The sequence below is a fragment of the Sander lucioperca genome, chromosome 12 (genome assembly GCF_008315115.2).
Source record: "Sander lucioperca isolate FBNREF2018 chromosome 12, SLUC_FBN_1.2, whole genome shotgun sequence".
Taxonomy (NCBI): domain Eukaryota; kingdom Metazoa; phylum Chordata; class Actinopteri; order Perciformes; family Percidae; genus Sander; species Sander lucioperca.
The window spans coordinates 13,942,286-13,962,729 of record NC_050184.1 but is presented as its reverse complement, the minus strand read 5'-3'; the positions used below and the strand labels follow the sequence as shown (position 1 = coordinate 13,962,729).

The 20,444-nt window shown below is 39.7% G+C and overlaps 1 protein-coding gene across 3 annotated transcripts in view; it reads right to left on the bottom strand.

Moving 5' to 3' along the window:
* The window catches only part of LOC116040752 (MICOS complex subunit mic25a-like), a 99,601-nt gene that overhangs the window by 31,013 nt on the left and 48,144 nt on the right, over positions 1–20,444 (bottom strand). For all 3 annotated transcript variants that reach the window (XM_031286369.2, XM_031286371.2, XM_031286370.2), the window contains 2 exons: positions 17,513–17,583; positions 5,453–5,588 (listed from right to left, as the gene is read on the bottom strand). In XM_031286369.2, coding sequence (XP_031142229.1) covers positions 5,453–5,588; positions 17,513–17,583 — 207 coding nt within the window. The remainder of the gene's footprint in view (positions 1–5,452; positions 5,589–17,512; positions 17,584–20,444) is intronic.

Here is a 20,444-nt window from a genome sequence, read left to right as displayed (position 1 = left end):
TAATTTACCGACCTCCTGGTCCTGCTCGCTTGTTTTTAGATGATTTTGCAGAGTTCTTATCTTCAATTATCAAACTTGAAAGTGTTCTGATGCTTGGGGATTTTAACTTCCATATCGATGACTCTTCATGTACTGTGGCATCTGAGTTCTTAACACTCACTGAATCATTTAATTTTAAACAGTATGTCTCCGGTCCTACACATACAAAAGGCCATACTCTGGACCTTGTTTTTTCATTAGGCCTGAGCATTGACCAACTGAGTGTTATGAACATTAATGTGACAGATCATTGTTGCATATTTTTCAATCTGTCTTCAAATGTGGACTGCCTTCCTTGTAGACCGATGCTGCAAAGACGTATTATTAATCAAACTACAGCTGTGAAATTTTCTGAGTCATTTGACCCTAGTTCTTTTAATAACTGTAGTGATGCTGAATCTTTTCTTCAGTCTTTTAATAATCATTGTCTGTCGGTTTTAAATAACGTTGCTCCCCTGAAAAGTAAAAGCTCGTTCCCTAAAAATTCTTGCCATTGGATAAATGAAGAAATAATGTCTTTCAGGAGAAAGTGCCGTAAAGTCGAACGTTTGTGGAAATCCACAAGTTTGGAAGTACATAGACTGCATCTGAGGGAGCTTATCACACTGCTTAATGCTATGATAAAACAGGCCAGGTCGGATTATTTTGCTAATCTGGTAACTCTGAACAAGAAAAATCCTAAAGTCCTGTTTGATACAATATCTAAGATTGTCTCTCCCCCCGCTCCCCAAGTGCCTGTATACTCAAAGTCTGATTGCAATAGGTTTTTACATGCTTTTGTAAACAAGGTGCAAGAAATTAGAACTACTATTAACCCATCTCTTGATATCTTATCCTGTGGGCCAGTAGTCTCATACTCCTGGGATACTTTTTCACCTATCACTCGAGATGATATTAAGGGCCTGTTAAGTAAAGTGAAACCATCTTCAAGTCCGCTCGATGTATTGCCGACTTCATTGCTATTAAATGTGTTTGAATTAGTTGGACCGTATGTTGTTAAAATGATTAACCTTTCCCTTTTAACCGGTTCTGTGCCCAGCCATTTTAAACAAGCAGTTGTTAGTCCCATACTGAAGAAACCTAATTTGGACTCTTCTGAACCAACTAACTACAGGCCTATATCTAAACTGCCTTTCTTATCTAAAATACTTGAGAAAGTGGTGGCGGGCCAGCTGACTACATTTCTTGATGGAAAAAATTTGCTTGACAAATTTCAGTCAGGTTTTCGTAAATGTCATTCAACTGAGACTGCGCTTCTTAAAGTATCAAATGACATTCTGATGGCTGCCGACTCTGGACAGTACACTGTGTTGATTTTACTTGACCTGTCGTCTGCATTTGATACATTGGACCATACAGTATTGTTAAATCGGTTACAGAATGAAATGGGATTTTCTGGGACTGTTCTTAAATGGTTCACCTCTTACCTGAGTGATAGATCATTTTGTGTGTCTGTTAACAACATCTTGTCAGAAATGACCCCTTTGTCATACGGAGTTCCTCAGGGTTCGGTTTTAGGTCCTCTTTTGTTTCTATTGTATGTTAGCCCTCTTAGTGAAATAATCCGTAATTTTAATAATGTGTCTTACCACTTTTACGCTGATGACATTCAGTTGTACTGCTCATTCAAAGAATCAGAGTTTGGTAAATTAGCTGATTTATTGGAATGTCTGTCAAGCATTAAGACTTGGTTGTACAACAATTATCTACAACTGAATACAAAAAAGACTGAAACATTGATCATTGCTCCAGAACATATACTACCCCAAATCAAACTACACCTCTGTTCCCTGGACTCCTCCTTCCAGCTGAGCCTAAGAAACCTTGGTGTTTTGTTCGACCAATCGATGTCTTTGGATGGTCATTCTAGACAGTTGGTCAGAAATTGTTTTTATCATTTGAGAAATATCTCTAAATTGAGAAAAATACTTCCCAAAGCTACCATGGAGATGATCATTCATGCTTTTATTTCGTCACGGTTAGATTACTGTAATTCTCTTTTTACTTGTTTTAATAAATCTTCGTTGAGCCGCCTTCAATTGGTGCAAAATGCAGCAGCCAGGCTTTTAACAGGAACAAACAGAAGGGCACACATCACCCCGATTTTGTTTACTCTCCACTGGCTTCCAGTAAAATACAGAATTGACTATAAAATTCTAGTGTTAACTTTTAGAGCACTACATGGACAGACGCCGAAATACATCGCTGATTTGTTGACCCCTTACTCCTCTTTCCGCACGCTTCGTTCCTCAGGTCAAAATCTCCTGATGGTCCCAAAAACCCGCCTTAAAACTCGGGGAGACCGCTCCTTTCAGGCAGTTGCTCCCAAACTGTGGAATGCCCTGCCCCTTTCGCTGCGTGTGACCGATTCTATCGTTTATTTTACAAAACAGCTAAAGACACTCCTATTCCGACAAGCTTTCACTTGAATGAGATATCATTGTTTTTATGTTTGTATGTTTATTTTATATTATTTTTTTTTTTAAATTGTTAATCTTGCGGCATGTAAAGCACTTTGTGACTCTGTCTGTGATAGGTGCTATATAAATAAAGTTTACTTACTTACTTACTTACTTACTGCGATTAAACATATTGCAATATTCTGCGATATATTGCAATTTATTATCTTTTTTCCAACTTCAAATTTTTCCCAATTTCAAATGATGTCCCCAAAAGGAAACTTTGTCAACATCTGTTTTATCTAAAAAGATACATTTCTCAGTTTGTTCATCTCATTTCAATTGTATTGCTGCAAAATGGGATTGTCAAGCAGACAAACTGACCAACACATATATAATAATACATTGATACTTGGCTTCTGTGTATCGATACAGTATTGCCACTGAAAATATCACAATACTTTGCTGTATCGATTTCCGCCCCACCCGTAGTAGATTTCAGCCAAAATGACACCAGAGATACAGTAAAAAATATGGCTTATATAATCGGCATCATATACGGTTTGTCCTCCTCTTTGCTAGGATGAGGGACTGGGGTCAGGGATAAGTTTTCAAACTTTGAAAAAAAAAAAAAAATGCAAAGGACTAATGCAAACAAACAGGAAAAGAAACGATTACATAATCATATTTACAGTCTACAGTGAAGGATTTCTGTTCTTATACTCTCCTAGAATTCTAATGATGAGCCTGCAGACATTGTTGCTGCATCTGAACTTGGACAACCCTGTCTTACTATAAACAAGTGAACCACTTTCAGGAATTCTTATTTTTGTTCAATTCCTAAGCTAAAAAAAATGGCAATGTTAATGTGCTTCAGTCATATTCATAAAATATAAAAAATGTAATCACTGTTGTCTGGGAAAATGTCTGTGTTTTATTGCTTGTTTTCAGAGGACAACCTGCTTTTCTTTCCTTCTCACACACTTTAAATGATTGTGTGCCTGTAAACTAGGGTTGCACGATATTGACAAAATGTGATATTGCGATATCGATTATGAATATTGCGATATCGATATTAATTTAGATATTTTTAAACATATGTAAAATTACAAAAGTTACGGTAAAACGCATCAAAATAGATTCATAACAAATTAAACAAGTTTTCTTACAACACAAGGTTTATTTCAACTAACATATTCCGACTGTCATATTGGACTGCTACAACATGAATAAATAAATAAGGACCATGTCTACAGAACAGGACATGTTTTACTGGTTGTACAGTATAAAATAAATAAATAAATAAATAAAGAGAACAGGACACAACTTTTCTTTCGCTTCTCTGATTCGTTCCGTTTTGTTGTCTATCTATTTCTTCACTTACACTGTCACTCTGTCGAAATATGCACACACGTGGTACGCTCCATAGGGTTTGTCACGTACTGGACCCGTGCGCTGATGTGTACTAACATGTGCAAGTGGCACGGTAACTGGCCAATGAAACATGATCATTATAGCGTTTCAAGTGGGCTCTAAATCAAACACAACTAAGCCACACTGGAGCTGTAATCGGGCCTTAAAAGTTCGGCCCGACAAGGACCGAGCCCGACAGAATTCGGCCCGAGCCCGACAAGTACATTTTGATTGACAGATTTTTAAAAGCCCGAACCCGTTTACAGCCCGACTGTACAAAAGGCCGTCTATCAGCAGTGATTAGAGTGCATGTCGGAAAATAGCGCGGACACGCACTTTACACCGCGAGCGGGCACATGCACCACTCGGCGGAAAAGAGAGAGAAAGAAAAAAAGAGACTGCGTCGCACGCACACAGCTCTTTTGTCTTCCGTCAAGAATGAGTCAATTATACATTTTTTAACATCATTTATTCATGACTAACGTCGGCTATAGGGCACTTGGAAGTTGGAACAAAGAAATAAAATAAGTCCTCCAGAAGCCAGTCTCCGTTTCACCTCCTCAGCATCCATTTTCACGCTATTCGAAACGCTTCACCTGACCGCTCATTTACCGCGCAACCCAGAGCGCAAGGCCGAGCCCGGCCCGAGCCCGTGTAACATGATAGAAATTAAGACCGAACCCGTCGGGTCCCGGCAAAGATCTTCAGCTCTAAGCCACACAGCCAACGGACGGGACGCAGCGCTCCACAACATAAAGAAAATATTGCATACTTATTGCGACACTTTCGATATATTGCGATAACGATATTGAGTCGATATATCTTGCACCCCTAGATATAATATTGTGCAACGTGATATTGCGATAACAATATTGAGTCGATATATCTTGCACCCCTACTGTAAACTACCTTAAATTAGAACTAAAAGTGTAAAGGCTGCAGTGACAAGCTGAGCTGCGACTGAGGAATTACAGTATGTAATAGCAACCCAAACAGTTTGCCTTCGAGAAGGGGCATTTTCAGCATTGGTAGGAAAACGTTTTGTAGCCTAGGAGAACTTGGATTTCATACTTTTACATCAGACATTTACTCTGAAAGCTGTTTCTAATGACGGTGAGGATTTTCTCTGTGTATAAACCTAACAGTGACAGCACTCAAAATCCTATCAATCTGATGTTTTTGGATCCTTAACTCCCCCAGAATAATCTTGAGAACATGAGAAAAAAATGAATTTCTTTCTTTTACATCAGACAGAGTGCTGCTCTGAAAATAACATCATCTCTCTCCATGGAAATCTTCAAAAGACACCACTCAGACTGGAATGTTGTATCAAATCCTTGCTTATTTGAGGGGTCATTAGAAGTACAATATGATATAATTAATATAATTATTATTACATACTTCTTATTTTTGGTAGAAAGTTGCTATTGATATGGCTTTAGAAAGTGAACTTTATGGTTAAGGTAGGATTTACAGTAGGCTTTTTGTTTTTTAACTTCATGAAGTAAATACAATTTGTGATAATACTTTTGTTATATTAACCTTTCAGATCTTCCCTGATATTACAAATCCTATCCATTTGAGAAAAAAAAAGCTCTCACCTTCTTTGCAGCATTGATACACTGCATGTATTCTTTGGCCAGGCCTGAACATGTTAGGGTCTGGTCTCTGTTCTCCCTGTAGCAAGACAGAATCTGAGCCTGCAGGCCAGGACACACCGGGTCTGTATTGCGAGACCTGCAAAAGACAAAGACACAGAAATACAGAAAGATGGAATTATTTTCCTCACTGACAGTGTCAATTTAGGCCTGCAGAATAATAATGAAGACTGAAAAAAACTAGAATCACTTCAAAACATCAATGAAACTAAACAAGTGCTGAGCATCAATCTCTAAAGCTTAAATATTGGACCAGATGTGTCAGATCAACGGATTCTGAATGTACTGTAGATATCAAAGTTTCACATATCACTTTGGATAGCTTTGTTGAGGATTTTTATTGGTCGTAACGAATACTGCAAATAAATAAGAACTCTAAAAAAATGACGTGAAGTCAACAGGTGGAAGAGGAAAAATGTGAACGTGGAAAAAAAGGACAGATACAGCAGTCTATTTCAAGCAGCTATCTATGTTTGTATAAGAAACAATGGATCACATAGTTGTTAATTAAACTCTCCCCCAGTTGGAGCTGGTTAATGTGGCTCGGGAAAGAGAAGTTTGGGAGCTGCTGCCCCCGCAATCAGACCCCGGATAGGCGGATACGATGGATGGATAACTTAATGAATTATACAAAAACAGAAGTCAGTATAAGCTTAGCTAATTCTGAAAAAAGACATTTCACAAGAATTGTACTATGTTCGATTAGAAAGAGCCTTGTTTCAGTGATTTGAAGTGTATTGACTGTTGTGAATTTGACCGTACACTGTCAAGAAATGTACCTTACTCACAATTAGTGTACAAGTACAATTACGTTTTCCATTTGCCTACTGGGGCACTTTCTAATTTTGGTAAGTATGTATATGGTTTCGCCTAACCTAACAGAACATTAAACAATATTTGAGAAACGGCCACTGAAACATACATTAATATATGACTTTGAAAGAACTGTATTGCTAGTACAGTTCACGGCTTCCTCCAACACTCATGTGTGTCTTAGCCACAAGAGAACAAAATGAAAAAGGAAGAAAAAAAAAAACATGCACACATAAGAAGAGGTCTGATCAAATGAGGCAAGACAAAGATGAAAAACAATTAACAACCTCACACACTGCAACCTGTTAACAACCTACGCTGTGTATAGAACGTGCTTCATTGCAGATCATGCAATTAGTGCTAAATCACATTTAATTGAGTGGGTAGGATCATTCTGATCAAATACAGCAGAAAAGTGTTCTTTAAGAGACGGAATCAGCCATGCTAAATTTGATATGTGGGCTGTATTATAATTGGTCTTTGCCTGTCTATCTGTATGATTGTTAACTATGACAGGCTTGCTGCCTAGGTGCCTTGCTGTAATGGATTCTAACTGATTGAAGCAAAGACAAGCGAGTTATGTTCGCTCACGCAGGTATAGAAAGGCACATGCACAAATGTACACACCCACACACACTTTGTAGTTCACTGTAAACATGAAAGCACCAAAACTTGCGCACGAGCACACACACACACACACACACACACACACACACACACACACACCTACATGCTGACACGCTGATGCGCTCTACGTTGTGCCCATTCATACCCACTTTCTCCGAAAGCCAAATGAAAGGGTATTCTTTGCTTTAATTCACAGAGGAGAGCTGACCCCGCGTTTCAATTACAGCATATCCATATCCACACAGGCACACACACACACACACACACACTTTACTATCAGCAACAGTATCATGGATGCGATGAGTTTATCTGAGCATGGGTGATGAAGGTTAAAGAGGAAAATGAACAGAGACGGATAGAAAAACATTAAAGGAAGTAGGCTAAAACGATGAAAGGGAAGAAATTAAGCATTCTTTGGTGTTCTCTCACAAGACCATTTAAAAAAAAAAAAAGATGACAGCCTATCAGATTCCTCCGTTCCCCCCACATCACCTCCGATGGTTTGTCTTGCCTGTTTCATAGGGGGTTTTCCACTTTTTGTCTCTCCAACTGGGTCTCCTTTCTTACTTCTCTCTCGCTCACCCCCTCCTTTTCTCTCAACACATCAACTACATAGCGAGGACGACACCAAAGCCCGCCATCTTTATCTGCCTCTCCGTTTGAGGCCACCGGAGATAAGGAACTCTCCTTTAATTCGAAATAAATGGCCTTCATCAGGGAAGCCAAAGTCTCCTGATAGCGCTGCGTGGTTTATTAAAAGGCGCTTGAAGCAGAAAATTGGCTCAGCCGCAGCAAAAGCTAAAGCTCTGTCCACATGCCACACCAAATTGAAGGTGAGGTCTTAAATCAACAATATTAACTGAGCCGCTTACAAAAATAAATAAATAAATAAATAGGGGGAGGAGGGGGGAGAGAGACGAGATAAAGCTGCATCCTTGACGGCCCCTCTAGCCAAATACGGGGTTGTTGTTGTTAATATGTGTATGTGCTGCGAAAGCATTTTAATGTGTGTGGTGGCAGTCACTCTTTTGGAGAGTTCTCCACGCATCTGTGAGCGGTAAATATGACAAAACACAAACAGTAAGATTAGTTGCTTAATTAATGGTGCTGCCCATTATTTTTAATCTCCAGCAGCGAAGGCGGAGGCAGACGGAACACAGAGGCCTCAGACTTCTGGACCACGCACACCAGCTTACCGAGACAAAGACACGGAGAGGAATGAAAGGGGAGAAATTGGAAAATGGAAAAGACACAAAACACACCACCAACTACAAAAGCCTCTGGCAAAGCTACGAGACTGATAAGGAAGATGCTTTTATCGCCTCTAAACCATGCATCTCTAAGACTTAGAATGATGTTTTTTGTGTTTTCCTTAATGGCTTTGGCTATACATATGAAGCATTGTTTGTCCTACATGCCATTTTATTGCTATCCTGTCAACTACAAAGTATTGGTACTTGTACTGTGTTTCAGGCAACTAATTAGAAAATCTTGTTAACATCTCACAGGAAGCAGCGCCCAAGGAAGAAAAATAAAGAGAATCCAATATTATGACTGACTTGAGGGCTACAATACAGGTTCAGTGAAAGTCTGCACATTTTGTTTGTATGCTGACACACTGGGCAAATGTTGTATTAGTTTTGTGTTTAGTTAGTGTAATAGTTAGTTAGTAGTAATTAGTGTGTTTTTATACTGCTTTATAATGCCTGCTTTGGCTGAAACAACTGCATATTTCAATATCTGTTTAAACTAGGATTGCAAATTGTAAACACTTTCCTTAATTGATCATTGGTAACACTAACAATCAATCGATTAATCGTAATTAAAAAACATAAAACAATTTGCTTCTACCACACAATAACAAATTTGTTGTTTTCCCTCAATTAAAGCTTTATTTCTACAGAGACATAATTGCATATTCTCTGACAGCATTGCATAGCCTATGAAACATCTAAAGATGCAGATGCCTATTAAAAACAAACACAATGAATATAATTAAATATTAGATTACATGCGGAGCGCGGTCATAAAAATAATCTCTGCTAACATATAGTCTTACAAGAAAGACGCTAAAAAAAAAAAAAAAAAAACTAAATGTAACGCTGCAACAAGAGGATAGAAACTAACAAATAGGGGCGGCCTCTGGCTCACCCAGTAAGAGCGTGCGCCCCATGTAGGCTGAGTCCTTTGCAGCGGCCCGGGTTCAAATCCGACCTGCGGCCCTTTGCTGCGTGTCATCCCCTCCATTTCTCTCCCCCTTTCCTGTCTATCCTCTGTCACTATCAAATAAAGGGAAAAGCCCCAAAAAATAATCTTAAAAAAAAGAAACTAACAAATATCTCAGACTCACAGTGTCCTGATTTCTGCCTACTTATTCACATTGAGGAAAACTAGCATGTCGACATGGTCAGGTGTCAGACGGAAGCGCCGCCTTGTCATAAAATAGATCTATTGCGCCCTCTGGTGTGACTGTGAGTCACTGAAACATGCTTTACAAAAAATCTATTTCATAATATATTCCAGATCTTAAATTTGATAGTAGATCGATTACATTTCACGTGTTCGATCAAAGTCTTATGGACCAGTTAATCGGTCGTCGATTAATCATTGTTCTCCCTAGTTTAAACATTAGGGGTAGTAAAAAAAAAAACGATTGTTGCGCAAAACTCCGCAATCGCAAAGCCGACTACCTGCATCATTCTTTACGGTGGTAAAGTCACATTTTGTGGGGAGAGAGGGTAATCCGGGCAAAGAAACCAGGTTATCGACTCAACTTTTAATTCTTGTTTGTTTCATCTGGTGACACAACTCACATTTCAGAGAAATCTGATGATAAACTGCAATCCAATCCAATTTGAAGAATAAGCGCTCCTTAATTAACCCATTCAGACTAGTGCGCTGCCAAAAACATCTTCTATTCTTCTGCCAACAATTGTAACAGATTGTGATCCAAGAGGTCCACTCGTTATTATCATCATGTTACTGAATATTATTGCGATTTGTGCAATTTGTCGGTAACTGAAGTCATATTTAGGTAGCAATTTAGGTGAATTTTAAATCTCTGATTGAACCACTTTTTTTTTACTAAAATGAATCCTAGTTAGTTTCATCATGACGTTCTTGAATCCTTCAGTAATGACGGTCAAGTTTAAGTTCGACATAAAATACGGCTGAATGAAATATTCTTTCATTACCATGCTCATATCACCAACCATTAAAACCTCTGCATTTTGTTTATCTTTACCTGCCTTCTGGTCTTGGAGTCTGGCGGTTCTCTTAGCCCTGAACAACTTGAGCCTACACAGTCAGGATTAACATCAGGGTTTCCCGCAGCACTTTGCAGTTTAGGCGGCCCGCCTTAACAACCGCAAGTCGCATCAACACAGTCTGTAGGAAACAAGGTAACGGCGAGTTGTAAAGATACCACCAATCACAATGGAAAGAGCATTTGCTGGCGGTGAGTGTAACTGTCATTTATTCACATTTAAAGGGATAAATCGCCATTTCACCGTGGCGTGTGCGTCGGAGTTTGTCAACAAATGTGCGGCAGCTGGGGTATGCCCGGGCAGAGACGGGGTGAGTGGACTTACCGGAGCGTTGGCATACGGCAGACAGAGAACATTTATATATGTTTCTATTCTTCACATCAGTGAGGCTTTCTTCTCTTGTTTCAACGAAGTGAATACATGACGAAGTGAATGGACATATCCATCACCTCTCGCGCATGGATTCTCAATGTCCCGGCTGTTGTCCGGTCTTTTGAGACACAGCCGTTTTTTTTTTTTAATCACTACACGCGGTTCACAATACACGGTTAGTTAGCGTAGTTACACACAGTGAAATGACGTGTCCTGTGTGAAGCTATGGGCTGAGCTCTGTTATCTCAGCGCAGTTTGTTTTGGAGAGGAGTTGTTGGGCAAAGTGGAAGAGTGCGTGTCACGGAGGATAATGGGAGCAATACCAGTAAAATTGTTATAGCACTTTTTTTGAAAATAGTTTAATGAGATTAAAATTGCACATTGCAACTGTTATTTTGAAAAGCTGGTTATTTATTAATTATTTATTATTATTCCAATTTAATATTTAGTGTAGTGTGTAGTACAGAGTCTGCACTACAGAGATGTATTAATTATATATTTAAATTTGATATTCAGCCCCCCCCGGTCAGATGACAAACCTACCACCTTAACTAAGAAATTTTCTGCGGGAAACCCTGAACATCATGTTTGATATTCTGTTTAACACTCTGCTCTCTTCCTCCGCTACAACTCGTGTGAATTCCTTGTCTAAGCCCTCTTGTCAAGGCTGTTGCTGTTGCTGGTGCAGTTCTCTCTGCAATGTCTGCCTTACTTGGGTGTACGGGACTTTTATAGAAGGAGTATATGGCATACATCTACCAAGTCACAGGTGACTTTGAAGATATAGGTACTCAACGTGTGCCCGTATTTGGCTGGCAACGGAGAAAGCCAACTACTTTGACATTTTAGGATATACGCTAATTTGCTTTCCTTCCCGAAGGGCTAGATGAGACGATCAATACCACTCTCATGTCTGTGTAGCTAATATGTAGCTGGAGCCAGCAGGGGATTATCTTAGTTTAGCATAAAGACTGGACTTGGGGGGTGGGGGGTGGGGTAAGGCTTGCCTGGTCCTGTTCAAAGCTTTATCCTAGCAGGTAGCTTCAGTCTTCATGCTAAAATAAGCTAATCGCCTAATCTCCTGGCTGTAGCTTCATTGAGGCAGGAAATGGCATTTGACATGTCAGAGGGTCAGAATTCCTGCTTTACCATTACTGGCTTGATTAATACTGATGCAGTGGTGAAGAAAATAGAAAAAGAGAGATGATAACAAGGGAGATAGAGGGCAGGAGAGGTGAAGAAGAATACAGCTAGAGAGACAGTTGCCTCTTATCTCTTGCTTGTAGCTTGTATGCACCTGTACCCTGACAGCTTTTCAATTGACTCAGGGCACACATCCTCTTCTCCCCTATCTTGTATCTCCACACTCCTTCACTCACCCTCTCCCATCTCTCCAGTCCTATCACAACCAGGTAGAGAGGGTCCTCTATATGCTTATACTCAGACTTCACTTTGTCTCTCGTAAACATTGAAGTGGAGGTAGAGTACTTAATTTCTCTCAATGCCTCTCACTTTTGCCTTTCCTTTTATCAATGCTGTATTAGTAAATATATTTTCTTGTAGGTTTACTTTAAGTAGCTCTAATGAATATGCATAGCTACTACAAGCATTTCCATTACTTTAAAATGTTTTTTGTTAAGAGTTCGTTTTTGTTTTTTTTTCTGCTTAGAAATGTAGTAAAGGGGTACACAGCCTGCTTTACACCAAAGTCTGACACATTATGGAAAAATACCAGGCCCCCAGGAAGTGCGCCGGGCTTTGAAGCCAATTTGTCATAGTGGCAAAAGAGTGGAAATACAAATGGATACTTCACGACCCCCGCGAGCAACTTTCATAGGAATGAATGGGGCCCCGCCTTCAACGCTCCATCCAGATCTCTTTATACATCCATGAAAAATACCGTAAAGTATCCCTGGGCTTCTATTCAATCGGCCCCCATGTAACAATTTTCATTTTGGTAACTTAACTATGTTGTGAGAGTGGCTTTTGCAAGTTTGGCATGTCAGATTCAGGAAATGATTGAAGTTGTTTTACATGTCCTAAACGATGTGTTAACAGGATGCATATCTTGTAATAAGCTTACATCCTGACAGCTGTAAATTAAAGTATAGTGGTAGTTCTATTTGGAGGTGCTGTGGGACTTATTTCACCACTTGGCACCACAATGGCATACTTGTTTTAACACTTATACCCTTTCCATCCAAACCAGGTCGCTTCATAACGGTTCTCCTCAAACAGCCAGTTGAAAGATCAGTGGCACTAAATGTACACATTTGAAATTTACCGGGGTTTAAATTCAGTGAGCTACACACCATGTTTTTTTGTCATATTTTCTCTTACAGCTCAATAACAATGGCCAAGTGGTGTGCCTTTTAACTTGGACCCTGGACTTTGCTTGTCAATGTTTCAAGCCTTATCGCTGAGTGATCTCCGTAGGCTGGTATCGTCTGACACAGGCTTGGAGGATCTGACAAAAGCCGGCTATTAAGGCTAGTTCGACTACTACTGTAACAGACAGCTGGCCTTGTTATAAGGCCTTGGATGCTGACCAGTTTGACATGGGTATCTGCCCATCTGTCTGTCCCTCTTTCATTCTATTACTTTCAACTCTGAAGAGGAGGCTGTCTCACACTCTCACACACAAAATGTATCTAGACTAAAAAAGACAACAGTTTCCATCCTCATGCCTTTTTCACTCTCTGTCCTTCCACGGCTAGGTAAAGCCTGTCAAGCAGGCAAATGCAAAATGCCTTTGGTAAGTGGTCATCAGTTATACATAGCAATCTCAATGTAGACCAGTTCCAGAACAGCCTGCTGCAACAGTCCACTGCTAAGACTGGTAGAAGATCTTCTCAGAGTCTGTGTGCACCAATTTGTTCTTTTACTACCAGGTGGAAACGGGGTAACTAACCGGGCAAAATCTGTGGTTCCTAAAGGATTCCTGTGATAGGGGAGGGCTATAAGACTGTACAGTACAATAGCGTTGATTAAGGAGGACATCTAGAGTGGGGGTAAGGGGAAGCATTAGGGATTTGGTGACACTTTACACTTAAATCAATTTGACTTTGTATTTTTGTATTAATTTGTATTTCTTTCACTGATATGTCTGATATGCAAAGCAAAATGTGGAATTCACTGCCAAATCCATCTTATCTCATGCAGAACTTTCATTCAGAACTTCGACAGCATGGGGAAAAAAATAAATGTGTGCAGGCAAATTTGGAGGTTTGGACAAAGAAAGCAATGCAAACAGAGAGAGATAACGATAAGAAAGTGATTGAAGCGCCGTTTTATCATGGTCCATTGAGTTTGACATTTTAGTGTGCTACAGGTTGCAGACACACACACACACACACACACACACACACACACACACACACACACACACACACACACACACACACACACACACAGACAGACAGACAGACCTGTGGCTTCTGGTTCCCTCATACCCCAGAGTGCTGGCAGCCAAAGCCCCCTTTTTGGTCCAAGGATTAAATTGAGGATTAACACATCACACATATATAGACACGTATACACACATACTTATACAAAACACAGAATGACACAGACAGTGGAGCGGGGAAAAACTTCAACACTCCAACACTTTACAACATAAAACCAGAGTCTGTCTTTTGGCATCTGAAAATGTCAGAACATGGCAGTCTGTTGTTTTCGAATGCATGAATGATTACAAGTGTCTATATCTAGACTCTGCCTCCCTATTACTAACACTATTTAATACACCCCAACAGGAGGGCAGAACGTGAATCATATCCATTTTTAGTAAAAAGTCCGATGGCAGACACTTTTATTTAGTGGCATAGGCCTTTTTCTCAGCATACATTTTGACTTGTCATGGTAGAAAGTGCACAGGTGTTAGAAATATCATTAATGATGGCTCTGTTCTAATTAAGTGAATAATGTTGTAGCCACTAAGGTATATAGGTCCACATCAAATACACTCCATTTATTTTGTATAATTTGACACCATACACACAGACACACACGTATCCTTACACCTTAATCCACTCTTCAAAGTAACACTACTGAATTCCCCGGAGGGTAGGGCTAGACTAGATTACAGAATGAATGAAAGACTTATCCACACTCAAACCTGTAAAGAAGTATATAATTGTCCATAAAGGTAGTGCCAAACAGGAAGCTCAGATTGTTTTATCTTCTCTGATAAAACCCTTGTGGATTTAGAATACATTCTTTCCCCCTCCACACACACACACACACACACACACACACACACACACACACACACACACACACACACACACACACACACACACACACACACACACACACACACACACACACACACACACACACACACACACACACACACACACACACACAACCTCCCACCGAGCAGAGGATTAGCGGTATTACTGTACAGTATTCCCCCAGAGATCATCTGGTCTTCAGCATCAGCACAGATCAAAAACATGTTAGCATTGCATTAAACCTGACTGTAATGGGGGTCTCATATTCCTGAGCTGCTGATAACAGGGTGCATTAACTAGAGGGCTGACACAAGGAGTTGTGTATGCATGTGTGACTGTGGGGGGCAAGCTGAAAAACCTCTTCTTGTTATCGTCAGGCTAAAAACTGAAGTGCAGGCCTTTGGTGTAAATGTGTAGTGATCCTCTATTCTTTCGGGAATAGGTTATTCGGTTAATTATGTGTCATCCAGGTAGAATTGACAGACCATGCTTCTTTCTTTCCAGTAGTGCTGTGTTTCAAACTAAAAATATTCCTATATATTTGTTTCCAGAACACCTTGATCAAGAAATAGCAGCAAGGCTGTCTGGACTCTAGGTCCAATTCAATCGCTTCTTGTTCACTATATGTCCCAGTTCGAGAGAACAGTTCGATTTGATTTTGTTCAGTAAGTAGCTGCCAGGCTGTCTCGACTTGAGTCATTCATTGACGTCCTCATTTGAGACAATGATTCATGCTCATTAATTGGTTGTCCCGCTTCCTATGTTTTGAGCGACTACACCACCATAGCACGACCGTACGTTCGACAGGCTGACCGGTACATACCGAACACTAAAAAGAGTCATTCAAAAAGATCTATTAATTTTGTATGATATTTTGGCTTCTTGTAAAAAATAATATATTTTATTTTGAATGAATCATACTGAGAAGCTTAAAGGAACACGCCGACTTATTGGGACTTTAGCTTATTCACTGTAACCCTGATCTGCTCGGGGCTTCTCAGGTGCTGCAAGCATATCACTCCGCCCAAGTAGCAGAAGTAGCACTGCTTCGCCTTCTGAGACTGTCCGTTCTGTGACTATACAAATCACAACATGTAAATAGGAACATGTTGGTGTTATTTTGTCACTTATTCGGAGCAGTAGGCTAGTTGGAACCGATTAACTTCATGATCCGTACTAGGCTAAGCTACCGGTGGAACCGTCGGACAGAGTTACAACACGCACGGAGATAAGAAGGGTATGTATGGACTTATCTAACTCTGGGGGTTACGGTGAATAAGCTAAAGTCCCAATAAGTCAGCGTGTTCCTTTAACCATTAAGTGCTATATAGACTAGGATTCTGCAAGTGATTCTGTATTGTAGCGGGAGCCAATTAAGAGATTTGAGTACCTGAGTAATGTTTTCAAATTTACGTGCAAGTACTCTGGCTGCTGCATTTTCAAAAAGTTGGAGGCGTCATACTGATTATTTGGATAATCCTGCAAATACAGCGTTACAGTAGTCTAACCTGCTTGAGATGAATGCATGCACCAGTTTCTCAGACTCAGTTTAACATGTGAATGCTCTACGTTTTGATATATTTTTTAAGTGATAAAATGCTGTTTTGGTGATATTGGTGATGTGATTTTAAAAGTTGAGATCAGTATCAAAAATAATGCCAAGGTTTCTGAATTGCTCACTGTATTTCAGAGACAGTGAATCCAGGTGTAAATAAATCTGTCTATGACTTTTAGGACCAACAACGAGAATCCCAGTCTCTCATTAATACAGTTTACTAGTTTGTTAACAGAACTGAGATCAACGGAGGAAAGTGAAATGTACAACTGTGTTTCATCTGGTAGGATATATTGTGTTTATGAAAATACCAAGCGGGAGCATGTACAGATTGAAGAGCAATGGCCCAAGGACTGACCCTTGTGGAACCCCAGAGAAGATTTTTCTTTCTGCAGATTTAAAACCACCTATTGAAACATAAAAAAACTCCTGTCCTTTAAGTAAGATGAAAACCAGTTAAGAAGAGGGCTGGCTAAACCAACTGAAACATGGAGACTTTCAATTAAAATGTCGTGGTTAACAGTGTCAAAAGCAACAGTAAGATCAAGCAGTACTAAAATCGAAATTCTCTGTGGGTCAGTGTTTATCTTGACATCATTAATTAATCTTATGAGAGCTGTTACTCTGAAGAAAGTGCATAAACAAGTGTTTTTTATTCTGTCCTCATCCATAAATATTTGCGTGACTCGTTTTTGGAAAGCCCTGGTACTGTTGTAACACAAAATTGAACAGCAAGTCAAGGCCTGGGTGTTTTACAGACTGCAGTGGCAATAATTAGTTACCTTTTCCCTGGCTGTGGCTCATTACAAGTCCACAGTGAGAAGTGAGGATGGGGAAATAGGGTATTGTTAAATTTGGCTTAATTAAAGCAGCCAATTAAAACACTTATCATATTAGTCAAATGTGCTCTAGAGAATGTATGTATGTAAAAATGAGGAAAAGAGCAGATCACTATCTATCAGTATTAGTCTGCTGTGTGCATTCTTATATAGATGTGTGAGAGTTGGTGTGTGTGCGTCTGAGGCTCCAGGAAATAATATCTCCTTACTTTTGGAACTGCAAATTAGTTTGTAAATGTGTGTGTGTGTGTGTGTGTGTGTGTGTGTGTGTGTGTGTGTGTGTGTGCGCCACTCACCTCACATTTTCTTCCGTCTTGGAGGCAGCTTGGTGGAATTCATCCTTGCTCTGTTCATATCTTTCCAAAGTCTAAAAGGACAACACAGGAAGACATTAAAAAAAAAACATTACTTGAGCTTTATTTTTTGTTTTTAATGTCTGCATTAGTGCGTCTTCTTTTCTTTTGTATAGTAAGTTAGAGTATTTCTAAAATGGCAATCAGATCAGATTTTGGGTAGCAGCTTTACACAGGGCTGCCAACTTTTCAATTTAGTTTGAAGTGAGATAGTAAAATGACTTTAGATTGGACAAGGTAATAGTCAGGGGTCATTCTAGTCTTGCATAGCCAGACCTATCTCCACACTTCGTTTTAGGGCTGTGCCAAGACTGAAGAAATGTGTAGCTGAACCCCGCATAATTCCACACTTGGGGAAAAAAAAACGCTCTGGGTTTTGTATTTCTTTAAACCAATCACAAACGCCCAGGATGCAGCGACGGTGCCCTTGCAAAAAGAGGGAAGGGGAGGAGAATTGTCTGAAATAGGTGACTAATGGCAGGCTTACACGCCTACATCCTGTGAGTCAGAGTAGGGTCATCCTGAACCACATTATATTGAACATGTCAGCAAACCGCTGAAGGAAAAGATTTTATGACAGTTTAAAAAAAAAGAAGTAAATAACGTTTGTCGAGTAAATGTTCTGCAATGCATTTTGAGGTGATTTTCCCTTTAATCTGACAGCACTGTACAGTAAAATACCTTCAAATTTGTCATGGTCATAGTCTGGGTCATGCTGTAGTGGAGGACTCAATTAAAAATTTCAGCAAACCTGTTTGCTGTTTAAGGCTTTTTGTGTGAATTATGAATGTTATAAATTAATTTGAGCTAACTTTCCCTTTTGTTTTCTCAAAAACTGTACACTTAAATTTCTTATTCTCTAAATTTTGCATGGTCATAATCAGGGCCATTCTGAACATGCCTCCATTGAAAAGGTTTGCAAACCTCTGTGGCAAAACATTTACATTTTCATTTAATTTACGAGACTTTAAACATTATGATATTTTCAATGTGCTACAATATCAATTGAGCTGATTTTCCCTGTACAGTAATGTACAATGAAACTTTATGGCCATAGACAAGAACATTTTGAGCAGAAATCCACTGCACTCAGCAAACCTATAATGGACATTTTATTACATTTGGACTTCTTTGCTGGCGTTTTTATTATTATAAAAAATGTTATATAAAATGAAAGAGCTTCCTTTTCTCCCTTATCTTTCTACTGTCCATTTTATGCCTTCCTTTGAAGGATAAACCCCTTTGGGAGTTCAAACCTTGAACATTGCCTTTACTGTAAGATGAACCACACAGAAGACCCCAGGCCAAAAATTCAGTAATTCTTTTAACACCAAAACCTACAGCATAAAGGAAAAGTTGTGAAGTTGTATTATCATCCATGGGAGAGCGCTGCGATTCTAGCCTCTTCTAGCGAAACTAAAGCTCAGCAGTAACTAGTTGCATTCCTCATACATTTTTTTAAGAAATCATGATTTCTGACTTTGCAGCTTGCCCGGTGAGCACCATACCCTCAAGCAAGCAGGCAGTGGTATTATGATAAAACAAGCAGCTAATCCACAACAACTGCAGTCTTTCCTCTGCTGATCCTCCTAGCTTAGGCCTTCCAGCACCCAGTACCATCCCCAAATATTTAACCAGCAAACTTTACCAGATGGGGAGGGAAGGATGATTGGGGGGGGGAGAGAGAAAAAGCTTGAAGGGAGATAAAAGAATAAAGGTAAGATAAGCTGTAGAAGGCATAAAGGTAAGAAGCAAGAGAGTGGAGAGAGAAGAGAGATTTGTGTTTGACTACTTATGCTTGTATTAACATCAAACATCCGTTTTGGAACATCTTAGGGGCAGCGCTGGCATTTCTGGGGCACCGAAATGAGGCACCGAAATCCGCGTTACTATTTGGTCCAGTAGATACCGATTGTTAAGGCACCGGTGCCGTATTAGCACTGGATGTCGGTACCCAACCCTAAGTGCCGACTTTACCTGATTTGAACACAGTAGCAGTCCTAGTCATGCCACGACTTCTAAACTATGGCTAGTTTTCTTGCTAAGTGTCTAACACCCATAATTGTATTACATGCCACAGCCAACTGAACCACAAAGTGGTTTGTGACCATGTGAATGGTGTTAATAAAAGTTACCAATGTGAATTACTTTACACAGATGAGACTTTACAGTAAGTCACACCATTTAGTTCTATTACTGTGTGTGTGCATGATGAAAAGAGTTGCACTTGTTAAACGACAACAAAGAAATTAATGAAAATTTAAAAAAGAACATTGACATTTTAAACGTGCAAGTGCACATAGTGGCAGGTGATCGGCGTGGGCGTCTCCAAGAGCAACTGCTATTTTGGTTCACGTAGGTGCAGCAGCGCAAAGTGCAAAAGGGCTGGGTGAATATAGATCTGAGGGTGGAGTCATTAATAAACATGCTCTCAATATTCTCGTCACTCTAATCTCACGCAACTGTGCCAATCACAGTGACGCATGACGACAATAGCTCGAATGAAAAAATTAAGAATTGGCTTCTCTAGAAAATCATGTGGTTGTCTGGATTGTGCCGAGAAGCACAATGTGAACACACAGCACCATGCAGCTAGAGGCAGATGGTGTGGGTTTTCAACAGTTCATTGGTACAGTACAATGATAATAGAACCAACAATAAATTGGTGAAGCACTTCATATGATCGCATCAATCTGACGCTATTTCAAACATAATTCTGCTCGATTTCATGTTGCAAATGATTACTTATATCTTAAAATTTGACCAAGCAGGATTTGCTTCATAATGCATTTCAAGAATTGGAAAGGAAGCTGGGTAGAATTCTCCTAACAAACCTGTCTGGAGTGTGTGTGTGTGTGTGTGTGTGTGTGTGTGT